Genomic DNA, 20,296 nt, shown 5'->3' on the forward strand with positions numbered 1-20,296 from the left:
AACAGAAGCCCTAACTCTGAGGTCCTGCCTCATCAAAGCAGTCACTTCCACACTTAAACAAGTTCTTCAATTTCATTAAATACACTGAGCAGGCCCACTGCCTGCTCACAGTGTCAAGTCACACATGAGCACCGCTTTCAGTAGGAGCAATGCCTCATCTTTTGAACTGGAACACAGCTCTTCCTGTTTTGTCACAGATACAGCTACTCTGATTTTTTTCAAGGTTGTATTTTGTCTTAGAAATTCATTAGAAAAAGATCAAACTCTTTCTGTCACATGAAATGGCCCTGCTTTCCCAGAATGGTATTTCCACAAACAAAAAATATGGAAATTAAAATCACAAGTAGGATCTCTTCCATCAAAGTATTAGCGATATTTCTGTGAGGTTGACAATCACCTTTTCAACATGTCAGGAATTATATGCGTAATTTTCTTTAATGGGTGTTACAAATGTTCATCCCACACTGAAAAAAGATCACAGTTGGTATGAGTAATAACTTTTTTCTTGAACATAAACAGTTCCCCTTTAGCTCTGTACATATCCTCCAACATCAATGTAACCACAGCTGTCAAGGCAGCTTCACCTCTTTCTATGTATATTTTAGCTTTAATTTTTTCCCATGCTTTCACTTAGTGGACTTTTTTTTTTTTTTTAAGGGGCCTAAACCTGTTCTCCTATTTTGTGGGCAAATTCATTGCAATAACAGATCTCAGTGTTTAGACATCTTTAAATATTATTATTAGCGTGCAAGAAATTAGAGACCTACATCAAGATCTGGAGGTTTGGTGTTTTTTTTTTAATTGAAAGCGAATTTCAAATAATAGTTTCCCTCATTCAAGGATCTCCAAGCACTTTACACAGTTAAATGAGTTCTTGTGGCCTCCTTTTGTACAAGCATCCCACAGCTTCTGCACAGCCTCAGTGGTCACCAACCATGTGTAGCCAGCCAGGGTGATGCGAGGGCCCGGACGCAGGAGCTCAGTGCAGAGGCATAGCGGTGGGCTGGGGCTGGAGGGGCACGTGTCCCCTCTGGTCCTGGGGATGCTGCAGTCGGCAAGCGCCCCGTGTTCCCTCAGAGGTGAAACACCCCTGTCCCCTCAGTGAAGTCTGCAACGTCCCCTCTGAGGGGAAGCACCCATGTCCCCTGGGTGCCCTGCTCTCCCCCCGGGGCCCGTGCAGGCCCCTCGGCCACTGCGATGGGCCTAGCGCCGAGCCTCGCAGCACCCCCGCACCCACCTCAAGCCAGGACGCAGAGGCCCCTCAGCGCCTTCTAGGCGCCCGCCGAGAGCTCCCCGGTGAGGGGAGATGGGACGGGACGGGACGGGACGGGGCGGGAGCCCGCAGCAGGCGGGAGATGGCAGTCCCCGCGCCAGCGACAGGCTTGATGAACCGAGAGGCCACCCGAGGCAGCCAGGCCGCAGGTGCCCGGCCCCGCGGCGGGCGCGGAACGCAAGTGCCGGGGCTGCCGTTTCCAGGCCGGCCCGCAGTTCCGGCGCTCGGCGCGGTTGCCATGGTGTGGACCCCGGGGCGGCTGCTGGCATGGACGAGGAGGCCACGGTGGGGCCCGGGCGGCTCCGCGGCCCGGGGAACGGTGTGGGCGGCTGGTTTCGCTGGGCCGGAGAGAGCTGGCGGAGCGCGGCGGCCGCGTGGGAGGCGCTTCCCCGCAGGGCGTTCGGCGGCTGCGGGCTGGGGAGCGGAGCGAAGCGGGGCGGCGGGGGGGGGGGGGGTCCGGCGGCGCTCGGCGGCTCCGGCGGGAGAGCGGAGACGCTGCCTGCCCCGGCCCGGCCTGGCTCGGCTCGGCCCGGCCCGACCCCGCCCCGCCCGCCGGGCACGACCGGGGCCCGGGGGCGGCGGGCGAGGCGCTGACCCGCAGCCCTCGGCGTGGCGGCCGCGGGGTCGGCGCTTGGCCGCTGGCGGTAGCGGGTGCTTTGTCCCTGGGGGGGGCCAGTGAGGGGCCGCGGGTGTGCCGCCGGGCGGCCGGCCGGCCGGCCGGCCCCCCCGGGCCCGAAGGGAGCTGCCCGGCCCCAGCACGCTCGTGTGGGGTGCTTCTGAAAAACGCTTCATTTTAATCTGTTGCTTTCCCTCTTCTCTCCTTCCTTCTCCGGCTTCTCCGGGAAGTCTCCCTTTCTCCCGGCACGTCTCTCCACCGGCTTGTGCAGGCTTTCTTCCACTGCATGTGTCTCTCCGCAGTTCTGGAAATGTATTTTTCCTTTCATCTCCTGCTCTCTACTTTTTGTCTCTGCTTCCGTTTCTGATGGGTGTGTTTTTTTCAAGCCATGTCATGTGTGCACTAGGTGTGGATTATTATTCCCCTTGTTCTAATGTTCACATACACAAGAGCTGATGCTTGCCAGCTAAAATTATTTGTTCACAGTTATCTACAACTGATAGCAAATGCTACGATTACTTGTTATCACCCAGAGCTAACATAAAGGGCATAAATATTCTCCTCTGTGAATAATCTCAAAAGCTCTGCAGTAGCCTAGTAGTAGTGCCATTTGTTTTACCTGAACACATGTGAAACTGTTGTTTTGTGTTGTTGGGTTTTTTTCCTTTTAGAGAGATTTTAATGAACGCTGTGCCCAATGTTCAGAAGTGAACTGGGGTCTCACTGATGGAGGCAGATTTTATTGCAGATCTTGCCACAACGTTACTGAGGTAAAAAGCTGAGCTACAGGCCTTGGAAAAGGTTTATTTTGATTGCTGCTTGTTTTTTTAGTAAGAAAATGTTAGATTTTTCTCCTTGGCATTAGGAGTTAAAGGCAGTATTGTGATTCTTCCTTTTTCATGGTTTACTTGACACTGTTTAAAACTCATGTTCCTTGAAATCACAAAATTTAAAATGAACCATCTTAAGACGCTGTGTTGCTGTAGCTGTAGTGCTGGCATGCTGTCTAGATGCCTTAGAAGTATTACCTGGGCATTGCTGCACTTTAGTACAGTACCAGTGTAGGCAAACCCTGATGCATGTGACCTGTATGTCTAGGATAGTAATTCTCTATTTTTGCAATTTCAGAATGAAAATTCAGAATGTTCTGTCTCTCTTTAGTTTAGGAAATTTGAACAAGTTCCTCCATTATGTCTTATGATGGGGCAATCTGTGCAAGTTAGGCCTGGCTTTTTTTCTTGCTGAGATATATTCCTGTTTTGCAGAGAACTAGAGAAGTTGTAAACACTGATTTTATTTCTAATACAAGAGTCCAGACAATCTCCAAAGCTTTAAGAAAGCAGGAAAAAACTGGTATGTATGAGTTTCTCTCTGTATTTTGCATAAGAGTGGCTGTTCAGTCAGGGTTCACCTAGCCCATTATGTCTTTGATGGTGACCAAAAGCAGATAGCTAGGAAAGACTAAGAACGGGAACAAAATACAGCCCCTAGATGCTGTCACAACCTTTAGCGGTCACCTTCAGTGACTTCCTGAGCCACAGGTGACCTCTGTGAGCCTGGTGGTGGGTTTTGGGGGAATTGAACAAAACTATATGTTACTTATTGCCACATTGATTTGTGAAAGCCAATACTGACTGAAGATACTGGTGGCGTGTATTCAGATGTGGTGATCCCTTTGTTCCTTCCTTGTGATGGCTATCACAAAACCAGAATAGTTGTCTGTCTTCTTAAGCGAGATGTGACGGTGGTCCAGCTCTTAGAATGCCAGTCTGGCTTGCATTACAGGTACTTGGCGCTGTAACCTACACACAAACCTGCATGGAAGAGATTTCATGCGGTTACAATAGCTAAACCAATATTGCATCTTTCATCCAGAGTCACTTCTATACTTTCAATTTCATGATTCAGAAGAATAGTAGTCATTATGTATGATGATATATGCCATAAGGATGTTATGGTAAGGCTGCTGCTGGAGCTGTGTACGTATACTGTGATGGCTGGATAGATGTTATACTGTTGTGGCCACTTCCAAAAAGCAAAAATGCATTACAATGCTAAATGAAGCATGGGGTTATTTTTGTCTCTTATATGCTGACCTATCTTTGCTCTACTGCGGTGGGATTAGTACATTTCTTTGAAAAGAACAATTGTGTGGAAGTGAAGGGAGGAGTGAAAAGGGGAACAACCTTACCACCTCCACTTGTCTTTATCCTGTGTTGTTCCTAAAGTCTGAGCTGTGTACCACTTCATGCTTTCTATTTCTCCTGTTAGGAGGGGTCATTAGCCAACCCCCAGGCTTCTTAAGAAATCCTTAGCTTCACCCAGTCCCTCCTGTGAGTGCAGTTACATTATACTATGGCAGCTTATTTTCATGCATTTATAGGAGTAAGCTGTATCTTTGGTTAACAGTTACAGCCAACATCATTAAAACAGGGCAGAAGCTTTGGGCAGATAACTTTTAAGATGGTGAGATGCAAGGTGTGATTGTAACAAAAAATAATGAACGAGAGGTGTGGAGGGAATGAAAAGGAAGTTGAGAAATGCAGAGAAAACTTCTAAAACCAGAAGCCTGTAGAAAAGCAGTTGTAAATATAGAGAGGTAAGGGTGAAAATTAAATGTAATGCAGTCTGAGGGAATAGTGAATAGATCAGAGCAGGCCCCCTCCTTATGAAATTCATGTTGTGCTGAGATTCGCTAGAAGCTTGAAATAGCTGAGAAAGTTTCTTTAATTTGAATGTGTATGATTCTGTGGGAGAGAATGGTGAAGACTGTGGTGATATTGGTTGGTTTTTGCCTGACTCACCACCACTGTGTTCCAGTTTTCTGTGCTGGGAATGGGAAAGAAATGATCATATTTCTTTTTTTAATGACAGGTTCTCAGTTATTTTAAAACTGGTCACTTAACTCTGCACTTGATTACAAATGCTGCACTAGAAGTTATAGTGAAATATATTATTATTGGGAAATGCGTGGAGAGCAGTGCTTGCTCAGTAGCTTTTCTTCTTGATTGAGACTGTGAACAAATGGAGTATTCTGTGTACCTGGTCTATGCTCTAGAATCTGAAATTTTTTAATAGAGACATGTCTCTATCCTGATACCAAGAGAACAGAATATTAAGTGGAAATAAGTGTGCATAAGGTTAAAAAAAAAAAGCCAAAACAGTACAAACAAAAAAACATACTTTTTTTTTCCCCCCTCTTAGATGGAGGCTGTGAATGGTATGTTTGTGAAGGCTTTCAGCTTGTACTCAAGAAACAAGCTGAAGCTTTAGAAGCATTAGGAGTATGTCCACAAATGAAGGTACGTAGATATCAGTGTGAGTTCTACACGCACTGTGTGTATTACAAGAGACGTTATTTTAAAAGATCATGATTTTTAAAGTGAATTGAACAATGCCCTCTCTAAAAACGTTGAGAATATGAAACCAAACTTAGCTTCTCTGGTAATTTTAAAACGTAGTTTATAAATCACAGTTAATAAGATTAGAGCTGGAACATTATTCAGATCCCTGAGGTAGAAATTACGCTCTGTTCTCTCAGCAATTAATGACCTTGTAAACTTTGTACTAATCGCTATCCATTTGTATTTATCAGGATGAAATTCTGTGCAATTTTTGGAGGTGTTACCTTCAGAAGAGCAAACAGGCGTATTGCAACAGACCAGCTGGGGAAACTGTCAAAGCATTATCAGTAAGTGAAAAGCTCAAATCCCATGAGATGTTGGGTATCTTTTTAAAAAGCAACAACAGAAACCTTCTTTGTTCAAGCTACATAACTAGCTTGTATTAATGTCACTTCAGTATGAAGGATGTCTTCTAAACAGGGCTTCATGTGTCCATTTTGTTGTATGGGGTTTTTTTCCTATTTTGAGAGACAAATACTTCTCTGAATACGGGAAACTGCTTTTTTTAAAATACTGATTTGTCTTGGCATAGATAGTCAGTAGATAGACCAGAATTTATAATACAAAACGCATCATCAGTTACCATTCTTTCCTGTCGGCTCTCGAAGTTATTTATTTCATCAAGCTTTGATTCTATGTATTGCCAACTGGCTGGTCATTGTAGCAGACTGAAGTGTAATGTAATCACTAGAAGTCTTTTTATCTTGAGAAATCCTTTAAAAATACTTTTTTCTGCAAGGTTTCTTTACGTACTGGTGATTCATAGAGAAAGTAAAAATGTGAACAGTTTGGGTTTAAACTTCATTTACTGTTGATCTTGCATCTCTCATGCTGTATTTGGTTTCTTCAGATTGAAACAGTAGGTAATAACAGTAGGTAATACAATGACTTATTTACAAAAAACAGGTATGCGATAGCAGTACTGATGCAGACAGTGAATTAGAGAGACCTAGCCTTCTTCACATGTTGTCTGTCTCTGAAAGTGAGGGGGATCTACAGACTGATTGCAGCTTTGCCTCATCAACTAGCAAGGTCTCAGGTAGGAGCAATGAACTGGACTATCTGGAAACTATTTTTGCGTAGATTTTTTAATATAAATAAATATATATAAAGTGTATTCATGAACAATGAGTTGGTGGTACTGGTTGGAAAGTGTAAAGTTTTCAGTCCTGTTTGCCACTAGAGTACTTTATATTCTACCAGAAATAGAAGACACCCCCCCTACCCCCCCCCCCCCCCAACCCCCACCCAAGGAGGTGAAAGTTGAACAGGACCTGGAAATACAATGGGAAATGCAGGGGGAAGTTCTATTTTATAGCGAGTTTGCTCCATGCCTCCTGTTGGGAGTGGGAAAAAATTGCTATTATATCTGCAAAGCCAGATGTTCACAAACACGGCAGCTTTAAAGAGAATAAGCACTTGTTTAGCTAATGTTGAAAAACATGAGTTTGTTGGGGGAGGGGGAGGGTGTTGGGTTTTTTTCCCTTACCCCATAGATATATTTAGCTTTCTAATTCTTTTTCCTTACAGTATTTTTGGTACTTCTGTATCTTTTGTCTCTGCATTCTTTTTACTACTTTCCCTATAACCCCTTCTATGAAAAATCTTCTTTTAGCATTCCATCAGTTTCTCCTTTCAGGTCACAATATCAACTTGAAAATATTTACTAATGCTAGACATTTTTAAATAAAATGTTATAGAAAATTGGAGTGTTTTGTGCTACTGGGCAAGTGTAATGCCAGACAATGCTGCAGTGTCTGATATTGGAAATACATTTCAAGACACATTTGAAAGCTTTTGCTTGTGTTTTAAACTTCTGATGTTTTTTCTTTTTTGCTTTATTCTTTGCTTGCATTTTCCTTCTTTGTCTGTTTCAGTGTTTCTTTTTCCCCTGTTATGTACTATCCTCTTTATTTCCCATTTCTTTTCTTCTATGATATTGCTTGTCTCCCCACAGAAGAATGCCATCTTGTTCTTTCATGTTCTTCTCTTTATTTCATAAAGTCCAGAAATGGTAATAGAATGAGAAACTTCATCTGCAGAATTAGAGAGGAGAAAAAGGTGCAAAAATGGTGACACAATTTTTTTTTAATATAACACAAGTACCTTTCATCCTTATATATCCTTATATATTAAAATAACTAAATTTTCAGGTAAAGAGTCACTGTATGTTTGTACATACAGCAGATCTTGGGTGTTACACAAATATATGTTATACAAAGAGGAAATAGTTGAGCGAAAAATTTCTAGTGAAAATATTCCATTCTGTTTTCTTCCCCTTTTTGATGTCTAGAGAAACTTTCTTCCTTGGTACTAACTTTTATAGTTATATTTCTTAGAGTTCTAGAACAGCTAGATAGTTTTAAGATAGGCCATAATTTAATGTGTTCTTGGTTTGTTGTTTCAGAGATTGACTTCAGCTTTAATTAGTCATACCGATTTCACTAAAAGCACTCGAAATGAATTAAGAGTTCAGTGACACTAAAAGTACATTTTGATGAAATCAAACACAGAAATTGTTTTGTATATTTAAATTTAACACAAGTAATACTAAATGTGTTGTAGTCAACTATAAATTCTTGTGAAGATTCATAGGTTTCCTTTTCTGTGTTGTTTTTCCTGAGCTGTTATTGTTACAGACTGGAAACCTCAGCACCCTTTTTTTTTTCCTAAGAGGCTTGTCCAACTGGCAAACTTTGTTGTTGTTGTTGTTATTTTTGTGTAGGGTTCATAGCAAATTCCACTGAGTATAACACTGAGATATTGCTAGAGAAGCCTATTAAACTCTTAAATTATTAGATGTGTGTAATTGTGTGTTGTCATGCCTTGCATAAGCTGGAAGAAATAAAAGGAAATAGTGTGCCATCATTAAGGCCAGAAATATAATGAGGATTATTTTAAATTGAGTTGAATGTGAAATTAATAATGAAGCTTCAGTTGTGAAGCTGCCTTTAAGCACAAGTATCCATGTAAAAGGTGAAGCTGTTGACTAAAAGGATTAACTGATGTTCCTGCTTTTGTCCTTTCAAGCATCTATATGTGATAGACCTCGTAGGATGCTCTCATCCAGACCTTGTCTTAGGCTGGACGAGGTGTATATTCGAGCCGGTTCTTTTAACCTGTGGCTGTGTCCATAGTGCTACTGACTGCCGTTTTAGGAGTCGGTAGGTGGCATCAAAGACCAGTTCTGGCTCAGGAACACGGTATCTGCAGTGTTTGTCTTCGTACTGCCTGTCAGTGGGTGCTGGACCTCTACCACTGACCGCTGTCACCTTGCAGGCTTGGCTATCAGCTGCCAGCGTAACCACGGAGCTGCCAAGCTCTCTTTAAGTTTTAAACTGTTTTTTTTGCGGGCTGCTTGCCATATAGTCCTGCAGTTCCAAGCTGGGGAGCTGTGGATCCAGCCCTCGCTGTTCCTGTCTGAACAGGTGAACAGTCTGTGGGGAAACACAGCAAGAAAGTCTGTATAGAACCTATGCTGATATTTTGTGCTGGTGTGCTTTAAATGCATTTTCGTTTGTCCTGCCTGGGTCATGATGTAGGGAAGAGAGGCTTTTCTTTTTTTTAGTTCCTCCTCTGAACCCGCAAGTTTCACTGCTGAAAAGGTTCCTAACTCATAAATCACTCTACTAAATTAAATTTCTCATTAATGCTTCTCTTAGTTTTTAGTGATTCATTTCAGTAAGGAAGCAGGGTGGTTTTAGGGAGGTTTGGTTGGTTGTCGTTTTTTTTTTCTTTTCACCCTCTTCCCCATTTGCTACATTTTTGTTCTAAAGGTGTTTCTTTTTCATTGAATTTAGATATGTTTTTTAAAAGAATACCTATGTATCCACAGTTAGAGATTATATGGCAGATGGATACACAACCTCAGTAAAATTTCTGCAGTGTAAATAAATTTCTCATTAAAATCCTGACTGTTCTGAAATTTAAAACTCTGTGTTTTAATCCCCAGCTCTGAGGCATTGATTTAAGTACATCAAATTTTCCCTTGTTTCCCCACTGTTCCCTTATCGCTTGAATGGAAAATAGTATTTCCAGCTCATAAGTACTGTTAGTTATATGTTTTATAGTAGTTACTGTCCTTTTAGAACTCCAGGTTTAACTGTAGTTCCCAACAAAAGGTCTGTTTTGATGGATGCCAGAGGGAGTTTTGTCTCTTCATATGATCCAGTGTGTTAGTCAAGTGAAGCAGCAGTTTATGAAAGAGGTTGTCTTTTCCTGTCGTGGGAGATGAATAAATTAGAGTTAAGCTGTTTGGTAGAAAAGTACACAGACTACCCAACTACCAAAGTAATGATTTCAAAATATTGTTAGTTGCTGAACAAGGGTCCTTGTAGGTTCCTTTATTTTGATTTCTGTATACTATGGATTATATGTATATAAATTCAATTAATTTTTTTTCTTTTCTGTTTTTAATATAAACCCAAGAAAGCACCTCTCTGTGCTCTGGATCGGTAGATGGTAGCTTGTATTTAATGAAGAACCAAAAGGAGAAATTGAGGATGACGATGCCAATGACCCTTTCATTTTGTTACATGGCATTACTCTGGTTGAGAGAACCAATGACTTTATCTGATCTCTTAAGGTATGAATAGTGTCTAGTGAAATATTTGTTGCTTTTATAAATAATAAATATTTTAACAATTAGACCTGTACTATTGCCCTCTTACTAATTTTCTCAGTAATAGTGAGAAGTTCTCTATATTTAGTTGTCTTATCTTTTCTTTGACATAACAATTCATGCAGCTGCTTTTGGAGAATGTTCTCCTCTGTTGATCGAAATGAATCTCAAAGACCTGTAAGGAAGAAGGTTTTGGAGCTAAAGAAGCTTTTTATCCTTCTCCTTCAAAATTTCTTAAGATTCACTGGAGGTGTGTATGGTCACACTTTTGCTGTATTTGCTGTTGTCAGCATGCCAGAATTAAATGAGTAAACATTCTCCAGGACTTAAGTCAGTGTCATCATACAAACAATACCAGCAGTATATAGTGATCTGAAACGTAGCTAAGTAGCTTCACGCAATGGAGTTGGGCACAGAAATTAATATAGGAAGTAGTTTTTTGTCTTCGTATATTTGTATCTGTCACTATCAGAGTTCAGAATAATACAGCTTTTAATATAGTAGAAATAAAATGTTCTAATAATGAGGTTTCATGCTAAATGGAGACCATCAAACTGTTGCTGACAATGCAGTTCCCTTCTCCCCCCACAACACAGCTATGAACGCTTTCCTTATTTACTTAAGGAATGAAAAACAATTCATCAACTTTTCCTGTTAGCAATAAGTATTTTAAATCAGGCCCAAATAGTTTAAATTCAGGAATTCTTAGATTTTCCTTGGAAGACCTTTTGTATACTGATACTCGTTTTTAACAAGTGTTGAAATATTGGGTATTTCTAAAAAGATGATGAAAAAATGTTACTTTGCCAAAATGTAAGGAACAGAAAGACTCAAGTACATTGAAAAATGAAATTGAAAACTCGGACCAAATAAAGGAAAAACTGTAGAAAATACAGTAGATTTCAAATATATTTTTCAAATATATAACCTGTAAGCTAAAAGGCGAGGCAATGAGTACATTATCCCTCACCTGTGGTGTGTGTAACTAGTACTGCTGCTGAAAGTGTGACAAACGCAAAGGAAGTTTACCCCAGAGCTTGATGGCCTCTCACCCCTGGAGTGCCAACTTCAACCTGCACTTTTCTAGCTTTGTACAAGCTTTCTGAGAAGGATGGGTATTGAAGAATGTTCTTTTTCAAGTACTTCTTAAAAAGGGGAGGTTTGTATGTCTCAAAGTGCAGTAGTTAATACTAGCTAATTTATTTCTATGCACAACAATGTTTAACCCTTTGATTTAACTTTAGGGGTTGGCTGTTGCCTTCATTGATTAGAATTGCAGAAACCATTGCATATTTGCATGACTAGATATGCTGTTGCATAAATGATGCTTGCAAAATGTTCAGCAAAATGCCACAGTATTCAGAATTAAAACTAGCATCCTGCAATACAGAAGTATTTATTAAGTAGATCAAGAAATAGTAGAACTCAAAAGCAGTTTTCAATAACAAGATTTATTACTGACTACTGTCTTCCCAAGGAAATTCTGTAGGAGTCAGAACTACCGTAGTGTACTCTGAATTTCTGTCAATGGTTAGAAGATAAATATATAAATCCTATCTGATAATGTTTGTACATGGCAAAAATCCAAGTAGTAAATTATGATTACTGGGACAGCAAATGGTTCACAGTAAAGAATTATTGTTTAGCCCATCCTGTTGGGAGAGAAAACTGCATAATTAAATATCTGTTCTTTGGTTACTGTATCTTGGAAACTGTCTCTGGAAAGCATATGGGGTCATACAAGGCAAATACATCTTCACAAGTTCCTGTCTTAGTATGATGGTGTGGTTTGAAAAAAAACAACCAAACAACAACAACAAAACCCCCCAACTGTCAAAGTCAGCTGTTAAGAGGAAAGGTAATTGTGCTGTTTGCATATTAATAGTATATTGTTGTATTTGGCACTTTAAAAATTGAGGACTGCAGAAGAGATCCATGCAAATGATCCAGAACCTGGAGAACATCCTTCGTACTGAGATCCTTAAGAGCTGCATGCATTTGCTTGAGAGGATTTAGAGGAAACATGAAAACAGTAAAAAAAGCTGGAAAAGGAGAGGAAAAAAAAATCAAGTACCAAATATAGCACGGAAGAGGCATAATCAGAAACTAATTGAAATAAGATTATTTGAATGAGACGATATCATGTAATTAGGTACAATTTATGGGTTTAATACTTTAAAAGTGGATAAATTGGAAAGATTCAGTGACTTTAAATGCAGTAAACATATGAACTGAATTAAATGCAGAAAGCGATGTTTAAAAGTGTCATTTGTATTGCAAAGTTTTACCATGATATGATAGTTATATAAGGCCATAATTACATTATCATGCTTCCCTCCCTACGCTTAAGGTCTTTGCCTTTCACAAGTTTGATGAAGAAGGGAAAATAATTTTAAATTGCATGAACTACCATAAAACACTTGTTTTCTAACTTCTGAATATTTAAGTTTAAAAAATCAGACAATGTTCACATTTTTGCATGCATTAAGATACACAGATCAAAATAGTGACAGACCAGAGATGAAAACTATGCAGAGAAAACATTAAGTATTCAGCATTACCTTTTAAATCCTTAAAGGCAAATTGTTTTATTTAAACCAGCTGAATTACAGTTGTGCTTGAAGTTCTGCCTTGTTTTTTCCTCAGTTTGGTTTTCTCCCTACCCTGAAGTCAGCTGACTACCACTCCTCCCTTATGATACATGCTTAGGCACCATGGTAGGGCAATCTGCCAGCTTTTAAAGGATTTACAACACCAAAAATATACTCCTCCTTGCTACATGACATACTTAGCAGAAAAACACTACAATTACCTCCTCTGACAGGGACATTTTGGTTTAAATATAACATTTTTAACAACCTTCTACTCCAGTCTATGCAACACATTGAATCCTTTTCCATTGTGAATAATCTCACAAAACTCTATATGCTGTATGTTATTTATCTAAATAATGAATAGAATTGTGGGCTCGTGGAAAAAGTTTCAAGATGCTAGACTCTGAGATTGTGAGAACTAATGCCTTTCAAATGAGGTTATACCTAGCTGTGCTGGCAAGACCAAACTTGTAATCAGTTTGTGGCACTACTGTGTGGCTTTAACAGATGCATCATTTCCTCGTAGTATGCAGAGGACCTAGGATTTTTTTCATTCTTGGACCTTACTAATGTATCGTGCTGCTGTAATTAAAAGAACATGGACTGTGTACTGTATCTGCCAGTTAAGTTTTCAAGCACTTCACTGATACAATGTAGTCTTAGAAGTGTTTTGATCGTCTGCTTGCCAAATGAAAGGTTTGGAAGAACAGCAAACAGAAGAAACTGTTCTGAAGTGCTATTCCAAATCTGAGCTTTTGGAGTAAGCATTAAAAACTTGTTAAAAACTTGAATCATTAGCACATTGTATTCATAACAGGGTATTTATGCTGTTTCATGCATTTTTTAAATGTAAAAACAACTCTTAACCTAAGAGAAGAGCATTTTTTAGTATGGAGATAGTGATTTTAAGCTAGGAAAGATGTTGTTATTTTTTTGAACAGTTGCAATGCTTTGACTTGGTACAGCCAAGTTACTGAAAACTTCCTTTCTTTTTTATAAAGCCATTTTGATAGACAGTGCTTGTCTCTTGCAGTGTAAGGATGTAGTTCCAGCATCAGTTTAAGCTGATCCAAGTTTCTGTTGCTGTTGTCCTGCATGAACATTCCTGCCCTTTCTCTTGCCCTGGTTACTAGCGTTCATCCAGTTTATGGTGTATTAGTTGAAAGAAGTAGATCTGCAAGAAACTAATTTTGCAAAAGAAAACTTCACTGGACATTTTAGCGTAGGTTAATTTGCTTCACCACAGTCCCTTTCTGCCTTGTGCTGGCAATAATGTTCCTGTGGTCAGCCAAGTCTGGAAATCTGTCTGGTTGAAATCAAACCCTGGAAAACAAAAGACTAGTTCTCAATCTAATCCTCTGTCTGAGAAGTCACACAAGTGCTTTTGTCAGCAGGGAGGAGTGTGTGGCAGAGGACTGAAGGGAGGGTGGGATTTCCCATTTCAGAGGCAGCAAGCTGTTAAGGTGGTTTGGCTGCAATCAGCACTACACCACACCCGAAGGAGGGTCCTGATTGCTTGTCCTCTTCCAGCTGCTGCTGTGCTGGCTCTGGAGGTTGCTGCTCTTGGTGTCTTGGTACCAGCTCTTAAGATCTGACTGCTAATTGTGTGATTGCACCTTAACACGTGCCAGCCAAAGCTTATCATCAGCTGAGCCAGTAATGGGTCACTTTTGCTGAAAGAGGAAGGTCTTGGTCCCCTTTCTTCTCTCCTCCAGCCTGTGTGATGCATCCCCTTCCCTCTGCCAACTCTTGCACTTGTTGGAGCCATCTGTGAGCCTCCTCAGTTTGTTAGATGATGGGAAAAGAAACCCTTCTTTCTGGCAATAGGGTAACAGCTAGTCTTTTGTGGAAGAGGATGATAAGCAGCAGGAGCACACAGCCAGACCAGGAGGAGGGAAGGATGACTAGTTATGTTGAGCTTTCAGGTTGGCTCAATCCATTTTGTGAAACCATCTCTCAAGTTTAAGTTTTTCAATTTAGTGCAGCTGACCTTGACTAAAATGGTCTTAATGAGCTGTTGTGCAAGCTGCTCAGCTGCTCAGGCAGGATGGCAAGGACAAGCAACGAGTGCTGGGTTTGGATGATATTCTCACTGTGCATGTGGACCAGTGGACATCTCTACTCAGGGTGGGGAAATACTGTTTACACTGGTTGAGGAAAGCTACTGAAATTTCCTTAGCAAAATGTACATCACAATTTAATTAGAATTGTGCAGCGACTTTTACCTCTTCATTTAAGAAACTAATATACAGAGTTTCAGAATAAAAAGTGCTGGGCAATGTGTTCTTTCAGATTGCTGTTATTTTTCAGAAATCATTATAAAATGACGGGTTAATTCTAACTGAGAGGGAGTTTTGATTAAGAAATACATTTATCATTTTAATACCCATTTGAATTCAATTTTTTTTAATTAAACTGAAAATTCAGTTAATGTTTTAAAAAAAAAAATTAGGATGTAACTGTAAGCTTTGCAGTAACTAGCCTTTAAATAGCATTTTAGTCAACTTCAACAGATATACACTACATAACATGCAACAAGTGGTGATTAGGGCACTGGACTGGGAGAGGGAAGGTGAGCTTGTGAATTGCCATAGGCTCAGGAGGGAGGTGAATCCTCCTCAACAATGGCTGCTCTGTCTATGAAGACATTGTTCTGCCTTGGTTTTGTTTTTTTTTTTCTTTCCTCCAGATGCATTTTGAATGAAAGTTGCAGATTGCTGTGCTTTACGAGGAACTCAGTATTTCAGCTTGTGGGATTGGATCCAACTAAGTGATCAAGGTGTTTAGGTACTGCCCGCATTGAGAGCAGATGCAGAGCTCAGCCTTACAACCACTGGAGGAACCCAGGAGGGACTTGCAGAGTCATAGACCCAGAAGTTACTAATCTGTATAGCAAGATCAGAAAGATACTGTGCAGATAACACAGCTGGCAGGAGAGAAAATTGTTTTCAAATCTCTAATATTGTTTAAAGAACAGGGTCTTCTCTGTTTGAAATATTAACTAATTCAAGTTTAATGTACTCTAACAAAATTGTTTTGGAGAAGAGGAGATGGGAAGGCAGTTCTAGCTTAGTCCTATGGGAGACCACTAATATGCTTTAATTTGGAATGAGAGTAGTGTCTGTTCCCTTGTGAGGATCCATGCTTATTCAGTGCTTGCTTTGCCTGGTGTGAATGTCAGCTAAAATGCTAGATAAGAGCAGGGGTTTGGTGTGGTGGTGGCTTCTTATTGGTATCTGTTGTTAAGTCCCATCTTATATATATGAAAAAGTCAAGAAAAATCCCAAATAATGCTGTCAACCACTTACCAAGGCCAGTTTTTAATAAAAAATGCATTATTTGGGTGCAAATAAAAGAAAAAAAAATGTTGTATTTATTAGTATGCAAAATAATTTCTATTCATACCCAAATAATACTTAAAAAAAAAAAAACAGACTTAATTAATGGGGTTTCAGTTCTGTGTATCTGCTTATCATTCTGTGACTTTCCTCCCTACCACATTTCCTGACTCAAACTCCTCCTGCAGACTGTGTGTTTTAAAAGTAAAATTTACTTAAAGCTTTAGAATTAAAAAAAAAAATCCCATACCATTCGAAGGAGGCTTAAAGCAGTTTCAGAAATGCAGTAGCTGAAGAATGTGCAGAACAAACTCCATGTAAGTGTGTTGATTGCAAGCTTACTGCCATAACATTATCATTTGTCAGTCATATCTGAGCTTGAACTTAAAGGCCTGTTAAATGATTGAACTGGTTTTTGTCCTATGGAGCATTTAGGGTTGTGTAACTTCAGATAGAATTGCTTAGGCAGTATAATACTGATGTTATTTCTAATTCAGAAGTTGATCTGTATATTAATTTTAGAATAAACATATGCATTTGACATACTAAATACTATTTTGATTTGGTCTTCATTTTTCTTTATGCAGGTTTGTTGTTGAAGGTCATATTCCATATTTGAATGTTTTTCAGCATTTTCCAGAGAAGATGAAATTGTGTGGACTTGACCTTAAGATCTTTTGTGTAGAGGTAATTTTTTTCTTAAAGGGAAAGATTAATAAAACCCGACCAAAACCTAGTAATCTTGTGGCTTTTTAATTTTTTTGGTCACCGTACTAATAAGTTGATTAAATCTATTCTTATATTGTAGAGTTCATGTTTTGCGTTATTGGAGCCTGTGCAGAGGCCAGTGCGCTCCATGACTCGGAGTGTTTTAATCTTTAACCAGTCTTATTAAGCTGATTACCTAGGTTAAAATGAAATCAATAAGTACTTGTGGAGAAAAAGTTATTCAGAACTGTTCTTGGAACACTCAGAAATAGGATTTGGCTTCATGTATAAGGGCAATATATTATCCTTTTTGGTGCTTATTTAAAACATCTCTTGAATTTGTTTGTAATTCCAGATTCTTTTCATAAAATATGGTTTAGATGCTATCTCTTGTTCTCTTTCTTGCTGTACTGGTTGAAATATATCAAACCTAAAATCTACATAAGGGGTTATGGCCCTTCTAGAAGCTGCATAGTGATGGACAGCCTTGAGTAAAATGTCAATTTCCCATATTTAAGGTTATTATGTATTGTGGTAACGATTGCCCACAGGTTTTTTTGTTGCGGAAAAGAAGTTTATAATGGATTTTTGAAGTGTGCAAATAAAATCTTAGCTTCTAAGAGCAGATAGCAGTAATTCTGCTCACAGGAAAAGCTAGGTTTTGGTCTGCTGTAAGGTGTTTGTAGCCCAAGCCCTCAGTGATGATGTTGCAAGTAATGTTACCGTTCTCCAATATGTAGCTTATATTCAGCAGGTCGTGAGTTCTTCAGAAGCTAATCTGTAGCTTTTTCTTTTTTTTTTTTTAAACCACTGCTATCCTAGCTGGATAAATAATAATTATGACCTCAACTTTTAAAATCAGGAGATAAATTTAATACAAGACCTCTTGATTTCTATTTTGGCCGTAGATCTTTCCTTAATAGGTAAAATACATTAGGTTTAAATGTGCGTGTGAACTTTTTTGTTTTAAAAACTCTTTTAATTCTCAGTGTCTCTGTCCTTCTTTGCATCCATCTTTTGCAGTTGTTTTTGTCTCTCAAAAATAATTACACAGAACTTCTATTCTGGACTGACTAAATAAAATAATGCCCCCTCTCCAAATCCTACAAATGGCGCAGGTAAAATTCTCGTATGAATTGCAGCTGTGAAATTTGTACCATGCCTCAGAGTGGGAGATCTGGTTTGCAGAGAGGAGATGACAGTTGGCCTTGGAGGATCCTACTGCTTCCTTTTGGGATAGAGCTGTTCCTGGCATGCAGGATGATCTGATGCCAATCCTGAAGGTGATTCCATCAATCCCTATTAGCTTACTTTCTCCCAGAGCTGTCAGTTTGGATTATTCTACTGTCCCTCCATAAGCACACTTCCAGTATGGATTGTAGTACGTCCTGGTGTGGGAGCGGGACTTAAAAATTTGAAAGCCACAATCTGGTCGATATAATCTCGTTCCACTTTTATATAGATAAGGAAGTCTAGCCACTTCACCTTCTGTCTTAAACACTTATGTAGCATATATGCATTTTCCATTTTTTACAAACTGGGGAAAAAAACCAAATCCAATTTTTTTTGTCTTAATATTGCTTATGATGACTCTGTATCTAGTGTGGTCTGCTATTTAGTTTACAGGAAATTGCAGATCTAAAAGCTGAATTTGTGTAACTTTTGACTTCCATCTTGCTTGTCTGTGATACTGACACCTGCACGCCTCACTTCCAAAGTGTAAGTAGATATACATACTAATCAAGTGATCTCTTAACTTTGTTTTCATTGAGGTACATAGGTAAAGTTCTGTCAGCTTACTGTACGGTTTGTTTTTCATCCACTCCAGTATTCTTGTGGCTTCCTTTTTCTAGGAATATCTGCTCCCTACTCTACCTTCAATGTTCCTTTAGTAATGTATCCTCAGGTTTATTTAGTATTAACATTTTTGGCTACATCATTGGGCTGATAATTGCAAAAATCTTACTAGCAGTTTCCTGCATCTTATGTTTCAGAACTGATCTTGCTGCTCATTGCAGCACTGAGATTACCAATAGCTTGTTATATCTAGTTTTGACATCTGAGTTTTGAGAAATTCAAGATGAGGTTATTATCCTGGAGCAGAAAGTCAGATTGTGTAATACTCCATCCTGAAAATACAGCCTTCATTCTTTTCTCCTTGGTGTTCTGTATATAATATTCTATAGACAATTATCTTCAAAACCTTTATGGGATTATGACTGTTAATAACCAGGCAGGTCAGATGCTCTAATGCCATTATTTGTTGTGCTTCAAGTCTGGTGAATGTAAGCTGCAAACGTGTTAAAAAATCTTGATAACTGACAGGACTATTCAATATGTCTCTTTTTTATTTTGAACAGTTGTTTGGTGCATTTAATTCTGTCCTGTGCTAATTCCTTGCAGCCCAAATTTGAATCAAGAAGTAGTTAATGTCACAGTAGCTTGAAGGATTGAAGTCGTACTAAGTATCATTTTATCAATTAAGTACAGAGGAAGCCTAACTGGATAAGGCTTATCTTGTATAAAAACATTCTCAGTGGCTTAAAGTTTTGGGTATTTTCAGTAACAATTTCCCAGATACCGAAAGTATACTGAATTTGTACAAGGTTGAAGTTGTTATAGCTTTAGAAAAAATAAATGCAACAATTATTACAAGGTGAGTCACATCTTCTTTCTCTCTTTCTATGTAGTGGTGTGTGTATGTGCACATGCACATTTTTTTTTATTCCTTGTCATTTAGTAGTAACATTTCATATGCAAGGAATATGGCTAGTCTCAGGCTTTCCAAATGATGAACCTCTGTGCTCTGTAATACAGGAATGGAGTCCATATCACTGACAAATTTTCCCTGTTCTGCATACAGTTTAGCAATTAGAGCTGATTGCAGCATCTGTCATACAAGGAGAGGCTGAGAGAGCTGGGATTTTTATCACTGAGAAGAGAAGGCTGAGGGGAGATTTCAGTAATGTGTATAAACATCTGACAGGAAGAAGTGGGGATGGAGTCAGGCTCTCTTCTGGTGGTGCACGGTGGAAGGACAGGAGTCAATGGGAATGAACTGAAATACAGGAAATTCCATTTAAATATATTTTTTTTTTTACCGTAAGAGTGATTGAATGCTGGAACAGGTGGCCTTGAACCACTGTGGAGTCCGCATCTTTGGAGATGCAAAAAACCTGGCTGGACGCAATCCTGAGCAACTTGGTGTAGCTGACCCTGCTTTGAGCAGAGGCGTTGGACTCTCTGATCTCCAGAGGGCCCTTCCAACCTCAAGTATGCTATGATTCAAATGGTATAGTATGCCTTGTATTCTATTTCACATTTTCAGTGTAGGTGGCAGATAAGCCCTTCATATTTTAGTAATGGAACAGCTAATAAGAAGGGCATAGTTCTTCATTCTGCCCAAACTGAACTTTATTTAAAATACCTACCACAAAGGTTATTGTATCTGGACACCTGTGTCCAGAAGTCTGGGAGCTCTGGGCGTGACTGCCTCATAAAGAGAAAAGGAGCTTCCACTTCCCCGTGTCATCTTTATCATGATGCATAACTGTTAGACACATGTCGGGTCCTATTTGGAGATAAGTACTACCTCACAAGTATTTTATGAAGGAGAAAAGTACTTCTTTATAAAGAAGATCTTTGCATAAAATGAGTTGTTTATCTTCCATATGTGTTTATCTTTGCATTGCTCCAAGTCTGTTTTCTAAGCCTTCACTTGATTAGTCATTCTATTTATCCC

At 39.4% G+C, this 20,296-nt stretch overlaps 1 protein-coding gene across 2 annotated transcripts in view; it reads left to right on the forward strand.

The window, feature by feature from the left end:
- Positions 1-1,355: 1,355 nt before the first annotated feature.
- The window catches only part of TAF1B (TATA-box binding protein associated factor, RNA polymerase I subunit B), a 51,348-nt gene continuing 32,407 nt past the window's right edge, over positions 1,356-20,296 (forward strand). The window contains exons 1-8 of one of the 2 annotated variants that reach the window (XM_049818489.1): positions 1,356-1,592; positions 2,561-2,659; positions 3,155-3,242; positions 5,094-5,191; positions 5,485-5,580; positions 6,200-6,332; positions 9,722-9,878; positions 16,434-16,533. In XM_049818489.1, coding sequence (XP_049674446.1) covers positions 1,356-1,592; positions 2,561-2,659; positions 3,155-3,242; positions 5,094-5,191; positions 5,485-5,580; positions 6,200-6,332; positions 9,722-9,878; positions 16,434-16,533 — 1,008 coding nt within the window. The remainder of the gene's footprint in view (positions 1,593-2,560; positions 2,660-3,154; positions 3,243-5,093; positions 5,192-5,484; positions 5,581-6,199; positions 6,333-9,721; positions 9,879-16,433; positions 16,534-20,296) is intronic. The other variant, XM_049818490.1, reaches the window with a different exon arrangement.

This window comes from Accipiter gentilis, chromosome 16 (assembly GCF_929443795.1).
Source record: "Accipiter gentilis chromosome 16, bAccGen1.1, whole genome shotgun sequence".
NCBI lineage: Eukaryota > Metazoa > Chordata > Aves > Accipitriformes > Accipitridae > Astur > Astur gentilis.